The sequence below is a fragment of the Myiozetetes cayanensis genome, unplaced genomic scaffold (genome assembly GCF_022539395.1).
Source record: "Myiozetetes cayanensis isolate MyiCay16 unplaced genomic scaffold, myiCay2020 scf13, whole genome shotgun sequence".
In the NCBI taxonomy this organism is placed as follows: domain Eukaryota; kingdom Metazoa; phylum Chordata; class Aves; order Passeriformes; family Tyrannidae; genus Myiozetetes; species Myiozetetes cayanensis.
The window spans coordinates 6,806,853-6,815,074 of NW_026086937.1; the positions used below are offsets into that span (position 1 = coordinate 6,806,853).

Genomic DNA, 8,222 nt, shown 5'->3' on the forward strand with positions numbered 1-8,222 from the left:
AAATAAGAGCTGCAAGAACCAACTTGCAGGGAGAGGCAACAGCCTCCTTGTGCTCTCCGGGAGCGATCGGTTGGCGGGGCCCGCGGCCAAGACATATAAACGCGGCCGCGTGTGCGGCTGGACGTATGACAGCCGCCGTGGCCGGGGGAGCGCCGCGGGCACACCCCCTCGCACCCACCGGGCGGGCGGGGAGCGCAGCGCCGCGGGCCCCACCAGGCTCCGGGGTGGGCGGCGGAGGCTCCCTGAGCACCCCCCGGACACCGCCCCCTCCTCCCCGCCCCCGGCGGCGCGGCGGGGCCGGGGCGGTTCCGCGCCGCTCCGCGGGGCCACGTCGGGCCGCGTGTGCGCGGGGCTGAGCGCGGCGCCGTGACTGCGGGGTGAACTCGGCCGTGCCCAGCGGCTCGGCCGCGATAGGGGAGCGGGCTCCTGACGAAAGCGGAACTCGGCCGGGCCCATACAAATCAGAAAAGAGCCCGGCCGCCGCGGCAGAGGGGAGCGGAGCCCGCGGGGGCAGGGACGCCGCCGCCGCCGCGCTGCACGGACCAGCGGCGCCGCGAGAGGCGCCTCCCCATCTCCGTCCCGGTCCCGGCTCCGACCCTGATCTCGGCGAGCGCGGGGCGGGACGGCCGCCGGCACCGGGCTCCGCGCAGCGGGAGCGCTCGGCACCGCGCGGCGCTGCGCTGGCCGCCCCGGGCGGCGGACGCGGGGCACCATGATGAGCAATTACCCGGACGGCGAGGAGGACACAGTGGCGCTACTGGCTCATGACACCAGCGGCAGCAAGGAGCCGGAGCGGGGCAAGGAGGAGCTGAGCACGGACAAGGGCCCCGAGAAGCCGGACCCCTCGCAGAAGCCCCCCTACTCCTACGTGGCCCTGATCGCCATGGCCATCCGGGAGAGCGCGGAGAAGAGGCTCACACTTTCTGGGATCTACCAGTACATCATCAGCAAGTTCCCTTTCTACGAGAAGAACAAGAAGGGCTGGCAGAACAGCATCCGCCACAACCTCAGCCTCAACGAGTGCTTCATCAAGGTGCCCCGGGAGGGCGGCGGCGAGCGCAAGGGCAACTACTGGACCCTGGACCCCGCCTGCGAGGATATGTTCGAGAAAGGCAACTACCGCAGGAGACGAAGGATGAAACGGCCTTTCCGGCCGCCTCCGACCCACTTCCAGCCTGGCAAGACCCTCTTCAGCCCGGACAGCTACGGCTACCTGTCCCCGCCCAAGTACTTGCAGTCCACCTTCATGAACAACTCGTGGCCGCTGGCGCAGCCCCCCGCGCCCATGCCTTACACCTCCTGCCAGATGTCTGGCGGGAACGTCAGCCCCGTCAATGTGAAAGGACTCTCGGGCCCGGCGTCCTACAGCCCCTACTCGCGGGTGCAGAGCATGGCGCTGCCCAGCATGGTGAACTCCTACAACGGCATGGGCCACCACCACCACCACCCGCACGCCCACCACCCGCAGCAGCTCAGCCCGGCCAGCCCCGCGCCGCCGGCGGCCCCGGCGGCGAACGGAGCCGGCCTCCAGTTTGCCTGCGCCCGTCAGCCCACCGAGCTGTCCATGATGCACTGTTCCTACTGGGAGCACGACAGCAAACACAGCGCCCTACACTCCCGCATAGACATCTAGGGAGGCTCCGGCCGGCCGCCGTCACAGAAATGCACCGGCCCCGCTACCCCTCTCCCATCCCGCCGCGTTCCCCTGTGCTCTCGTGTCTCTTCTCCTCGTCCCTTAGCTGCGGACTTTCTCTCTGCCCAAACTGTCGCGGTGGGTAAATAGCAGCCTCGCCCCGGGTGTAGTGTCAGTGCAGGAGCCGTCCGGCCGTGAGAAGAAGGCAGTGTAAATGTGGGGGCTTCCCCGCGGGGCTGCACCGGGCGTCAGCGGCCGGGCCGCCCGTCTCCGAGCGAGCGGGGATTCACCGAGTGTTTCTCTGCTTGTGTGTATGTGTGTGTTCGTTTGTGAGTTGTTAGTTTTGGTTTTGGTTGGGTTTTGGTTTGTTTGTTTGGGTTTTGTGTTGGGTTTTTTTGTTGGTTTTGTTTGGTGTTTTTTTTCGGGGGGGGGGGGGAATGTAATTAAAAAATAAGCTGTTTAGCCCTCAAAATTATACTCCTTTGCGATTCGGCTGTAATCTTTCCGGGCTCGGCCTTGGGGAGAGTAAAGTGGAGCTTGTAAATAGCGGAGGCATTTTCACGAGTGCGGTGCAGGGCTGGCAGGGCCTATACACTACTGTGTGCCCGCGGTGCTCGTCCTCCTCCTACTCTTCGCGTTTTCTGTCTTCTTCCTCGCTCTGCAAAGCACTGCGCTTCTTCCGAGCTGTGGCTTTTCGTTAAAATAGTACTTAACGTGGGGACTGCTGTAACAGCAGATATGCGATATTGCTGGTTAATAGAAACCAACAAACAAAACCCGCCAGGGTCACTCGTGAAACGTTTCGGCAGTGGTAAATATGTTTTTTAAAGGAGACAGTGTCCTCTGAGGTCTTAAAAGTAATTTTATAAAGGTCTAAAAAAATATTTTGATGTTATTAAAAAAAAAAAAAAAGAGAGACGGTTTCCTGTAAATTAGAATATTTTCCCGTGTACATATTATTATTAAGAATGAAAGTTTAAACTATCTTTTTTTTTTTTACCCCAAACCTGGCCCAAAATGGATTTTCCAGTAGGTTCTGCTTTTGAGTGCTTGACCTTTTTCTTAAAACGTTTTGATCCTTCAATTTTACATAGAGTAATGTGAAAAAAATAGCGTTTATAAATCAGGGGCCAGTTCATAGCGATTCTGTAAATGTTTGTGTAAGCTGATAGATACTGTGGCATAGTACCATTTTGGGACCAACTTTTCTAGAGTGAACTAGCACTTTTATTGTACTTTCTAGCATTGTAAAGTCTCCAATAAAATGCCTTTCCTTCTTTCCATATCGTTTTATTTCGCTCCGCTATTCCGTGCTCGGGATCGGTTAGCGGCGGCGGAGAACGGGGCGGGCGCCGTGTGCCGGGGCCGCTCGGCGCTGCCCGGCCCGCTCCTGGCGGCGGGCATTGCTCCCGGGGCCGCTCCACCGCGGGCACACGCGGGCTGTGCCCGGGCGCTCCATCGGCTCCGTGATGCACCGGCGGGGCCGCTCCGGCCTCCGCGGGACCGTTTCGGTGGCTCCACAGGGGTGGGCGCGGGCGGGCACGGGAGCGCCTCCGCTCTGGGACGCGGCAGCTGCCGGCACCTCGCCCGTGTGTGCGGACCTCCGGACACTGCCTGCGGCTATGAGCGCAGCGGACCCCGGCTCCGCTTTCGTTTCTCCCCCGCCTGCTCGGGGCACGCAGCTTGGCCCCGCGTTATCCCGGGCCCGGCAGCACTGCGGAGCGGCCCGTGCCCCATCCGGGCCCCGGCCGGGGAAGGAACCGGGAGCCGCCGGCGAATCCCTCTTTCCTCGCCGCGCCGGTGGCTGCGGCAGCGGCGCTCCAGAGGCCTGGGCCTCGCTTCGAAACCTGCCAGCCCACGGGGACAGCGGCCCCTGCGAGAGCGCCTGGGGGTCAGGAGGGGATGGGGCAGGCGGGGCGGCCCTCGCCCGGTGCCGGCCCGGGATGCAGTGGGGCCTTTGGACACCAACCCGGGCCAGGCCTGCAGTTCTGCGGCAGGAGCGGGGATGCCGTTGTTCCACTTCCCGGGCCGCGTGGGCAGCTCCGAAGAGGGGCTGCCAGGGGCGAAAATCGGTGCTGGGGGTGAGCACTCCCGTCCGCTGCCGGAGGCCTGCAGCGTGACCCGCGGGTCAGCCAGGCCCTTGCCCGGCTGTCTGACGGTCTTCCCTTCTACTAGGGCCTGCTGCAGCCTCCCTGAAGGGGAGGAAGAGGCATCCTCCGGCGCGGCCACAGAAAGCCGTGGGGGGACGTGGGGACCGGTCGCCTTTTTGTCGCGGCGCCACTCGGCGGGCACGGCCAAGGCAGAAGGGCTCCAGAGGCACCGACCGGGCCATCCCGGGCGCCTTGCTGTGCCCCCTGGCCCCTCTGCCCAGGCCCTGTCCTGTGAGAGCGCTGGGAGAGCTGGTGCGACCGAGTGTCTCCGCTCCCGGCCGGACAGGGATGCACAGGGGTGCAGCAAGCGGAGTCGCTGCGAGGCGACGGTGCCGCGGCCGCTCCGCGCTGTGCGTAAGGGCTGCAGAGAAAGCCTGGCCTCTACACGAACATTGGTGTAACGATGGGGCGAAAGGCCGGGGAGGGGCTGCCGGGGCACATGGGACACGGCCGCGACTCCCACCTTTGCCACCCATGGCTCTGTGGGAGCAGAGCGCTGCCCGCTGCCTCGGACCTGCCCGTGCCCCTCAGGTGGGAGCGGGCGGTGGAGGGGAGAGGGAGCACCGCTCACAGGCCTCGGGGATCTCAGCTTTGCACCGGAGGGCTCAGGGCCTTGGCTGCTTCTTCCTTATTTAATAGGTACTGCCAGTCCCGCTAGTTTTCTCCGGGGTGCGTCGGGACTACAAGGGAAACCCCCTCGCTGGAGGTGGGCACGGGGCGAAGGGAGGGAGGGAGTACCGCCCCGGACCCCGCACAGGCCCACCGGCGACTCCCCGGTCTCCTTCCTGGGCTGTGCCGTCGCTCGGCCGGGCTGCAGCGCTCTTGGGAAGCGCCCGGGAGCGGCTGGGGCTCGGCGGCTTTGGGTGAAGCGATACCTGGCAGTGCCAGGTGCAGCGGGAGGAGGCGGCAGCCCGGGCCCGGGCGGGGCCGTGCGGCCCCCGAGGCTACTCCGATTCCCGAGAAGTTTTCAGCTGGTTCCCGCCGTGCTTTACCAATGGTCGTCTGTGTCCACACGGAGAGGCAGAGAGCGGCGCGTTTGGGAAAGGAGCGGGCCGGCAGGGCCGTGAGGCCGCTCACCGGGCCGGGCCGGTGCCCTGTCTGTCTGGCGGGCTGCTTGTGGTCGGGCGAGGCTCCGATCGCCTTCTCCCCGGGCCCCCCTCGCCGCTCCCCGGCAGCAGCGCGGCCCCGAGTCAGCTGCGGCCGTCGCGCCTGTAGGATGTTTTCACGATCGTTTTCTGTATTTTATAAACAGAGACTGTACTGAATGTAAACTTCACAGGGAAATCACGGCGAGAACGCGGGCTGGCCTGGCCGCGCTCTCCGGGCACTGTCGGGCTGTGGCCCGGGGCAGGGCTGGTCCTGCCGGCAGCAGCTCGGCCTCTGCCGCTGCCGGGAGCAATCGGGCCTCTCGGTCAGTCCTGCCGGCCTGGGGAGGGGGCGGCCATCACCTCTCTGCTCACTGTGCTTGCCTGGGCAGCGGGGACCGGCCCATGGGGAGCCGCCGCGGACCGCGCTGTGCGGTACCGAACACTCAGGCACCGACACGCGGGGACCGAATGTCCCACACGAACCCACTGGGCAACCTGGCTGATGTGTAGGATCGGGCTGCATCCCGGGACAGTGGCACTGTCGGGACGGCAGGGGCTGGGCAGGAGAAGGGGTCTGTACAGACCCCTCGTGCAGGCAGCTCGGTGTGCACGAAGGACGTCAGGGGACCAGGCGGTGCTCACGGCGGCTCAGAATTCTCTCGCCCCGGGCCGCCACACCAACTGCTCCCGCGGGTCTCACCTGCCGCCGGCCGCGCCGCCGCTCAGCCCCATCGACCCCTTGCAAAAGCTAGCGGCCGACCGCCGGGCTCTTGGCAAGAGCCGGGTTTGCGCGTTGTGTAAGGTCTTTCCCCGTTATATAAAGGGCGGTAGGGGAGATACTGCACGGAGCGGGACGCGCTCTCCGGGACAGCACCTTGGCGAGGAGCCTCCTCCGGCCGCGGGGCTGCTCCGGGAAGCCGGAGCCGGGCTAGGGGGCCTCAGGGCCGCTAAGCCGCCGCCACTGCCCTTTCGGAACGGCCCCGGGTTTATGCAACGCTGGAGAGAGATGAAAGCAGAAGAGCGAGGGGTGTTTTCTCCCTGCCCGGAGCGGGCGTGGAAGCAGCCTGCCTCTGCCACTGCAGGAGCGGCAGCGCTGCCCGTGCCCCTCGGGGAATGAGCCAGGTTTGCTCCCCGAGACTGAGCGGACTCCCACAGACTCTCTGCTGCTCTGGCCCACCGGGGCACTGCCAACCCCACGGGATGTTCTCCGGCCGCAGCTTTTTCTTCTTCTCAGGTCCTTTGCGCAGGCCGCAAAAGTCCTTTGAACCCCTGGCCAGGATCGGAGGGTGGCAGAGTCCTCGGCACCGGGGCCTGTCCCCGCCAGCACGGCACGGCTGCCCTCTGCCTGCGGGCCGGCGGGAGCGCGGGTGCTGAGGGACCCCGGGAGGGCTGCTCCAGCTCCTCTAGTCGTGCCTGGAGAGGGGAGGCGACGGTGGCGGTGGCTGTGGGCAAGGCAGGGCAGAGCCGTGCTCCGTGAGGAGACACACACAAGGCTCTTACCTTGCGCCCTCCCTCCCGCCCCGGCTGGAGCGCCAGGTTAATACCGCCTGATTCCTGGTATTCTTGTCCGTGTTTTAGGTGGTGAAAAAGTCATTTCCAGTCCCATGGTCCGCGTTTCACCCTGAACTCATTGAAAAGAGAGTGCGGGGTCAGGACTGTTTATTATACAACCAATTAAAACAGGAAAATATGCAAAGGCTTCATTCAGCAAGATCCGGCTATTGTTAAGCCGAAAACGATATTTTTGTTTCAAAAATAAAAAAGTACATTTGTTACTTAAAAAATCTCCACTCTGCGTGTGTGACGGACGCGGCTCCCGCCGGTCGGGAGCGCGGCAAGCTCCGGCGACCCCAGCTCGCCGCCTGCCCTGCACCTTGGGCCCGGACCGGCCTGAGTGGCCGGAGGGCGGCTCGACGGGGCAGGCGGGGACCGAGGACCCCCTCCTTCCTCCCCACTGGGCTCGGCCCGCCCTGCGGGGTCATCTCCTGCGGCCAGCCTCAATCGTGGGGGGCCAGCTCCGTGCGGGCGGGCACGGGCAGCCGGCGTGGTGTTTTGGGCAATAGAAGCCGGTGAAAAAAATGCTGCGAGGACTAAAAACCCGGACACTGTAGCGGGCTAGGACAGGGCTGGGATAACCAAACAGGAGAGCCCCGAGAAGCGCTGCAGAGCCCCGAGAGCGCCGCTGAGCCCCGCCAGCGGCGCCGGCAGCTCTGAGCACATCTTGGCAGCCGGGAGCTGGGGAGAGAGAGAGGCCACGGGCGGACTCCCGGGCCTGCCGTTCCCCTCCGACTTCTCCATCCACCTCTGCAGAGTCCCCCAGAAGTCCATTCCTGGGTGTGCGGGGCATCCCCGCCCTTGGCAGGGCTGTGCTCTGCGGCGGTGTCACATCTGTCCCGCAGCAGGGATGCGGCCCCGCACAGGGCAGGCGGGGAGGGGGCTCCTCCCGGCGGGGTCGACGCCCACTCCGCCGCCCGGAGCCACCGCGGCATCGCTGCCCGCCCCAGGTAGCCCTCGGGGATGTGCTCAGCAGCGGGCCTGGGAAGCGCTCACCAAAACAATCGCTCGAGCTGGCCTAATCCAATGAGTTTATTTTAGTCTTAGAGCTGTATTGAAAACATTAGCTCTGCTTCTTGTGGTTGTTTACAGTATGTTGGTCTCAACATCACAGCCGCCCTTCTGGAAAAGTCTTACAGGATTCAGGCAGAGAGAAACCAACACAGAAGTGACTCGGAAAGCATGATGGCCAATGATTAATCAAATCAGAGACAGGAAGGCGGAGGTAATCAATGAGTTTTCACTTATAGTTTATTTGGATGGACATCTTTTTCTTTTCATAAGTTTAAAAACACATGGGGCTTTATTAGCCAAACAAGCAGCTGCAGGGTTTAGTGGGCTGGTGGGAATCCGTTCAAAATCAGCTGCATGTTTCCTGAAGGGGAATTCGGCTTTCGACAAAACCTTGTGCTTGTTCCCGCCCCAGCACACGGCGCCGGGCACCAGGCAGGGCTGCGCCCCGCGGGAGCCCACCCGCTCCCGCTGCCGGGACCTGCCCGTTCTGCCCAAGAAACGGGATCGCGAACCACCGATCACGAACGCATTGGCAGGGCAGGAGGGCCTTGCTCTCCCTCAAGTTGCACAGTGAGCAAATACAATCTCATCAGATATGATCTTAAAGTGAAACAACGGCTCTCCCTGCTCGGCCTTTGGGAGAGGGTTACCGCACTGTGTAAGGCCTTTCCCCGTTATGAAATGACGGCAGGAGAAACGCCATCCTTCCCTGAAGTGCCGGGGGTCCCAAGTTCGGTTTTCCCGGAGGACGCAGGCGCGAGCACAGAGGTGGCTCCTGCCACC

General features: G+C 64.0%; 1 protein-coding gene across 1 annotated transcript; it reads left to right on the plus strand.

Moving 5' to 3' along the window:
- Nucleotides 1–627: 627 nt before the first annotated feature.
- Nucleotides 628–2,036, plus strand: FOXL2 (forkhead box L2). The gene has a single exon (XM_050308214.1). The coding sequence runs from the start codon at nt 713–715 to the stop codon at nt 1,631–1,633; it is 921 nt and encodes a 306-aa protein (XP_050164171.1). The 5' UTR covers nt 628–712; the 3' UTR covers nt 1,634–2,036.
- The last annotated feature ends 6,186 nt before the right edge of the window (nt 2,037–8,222 follow it).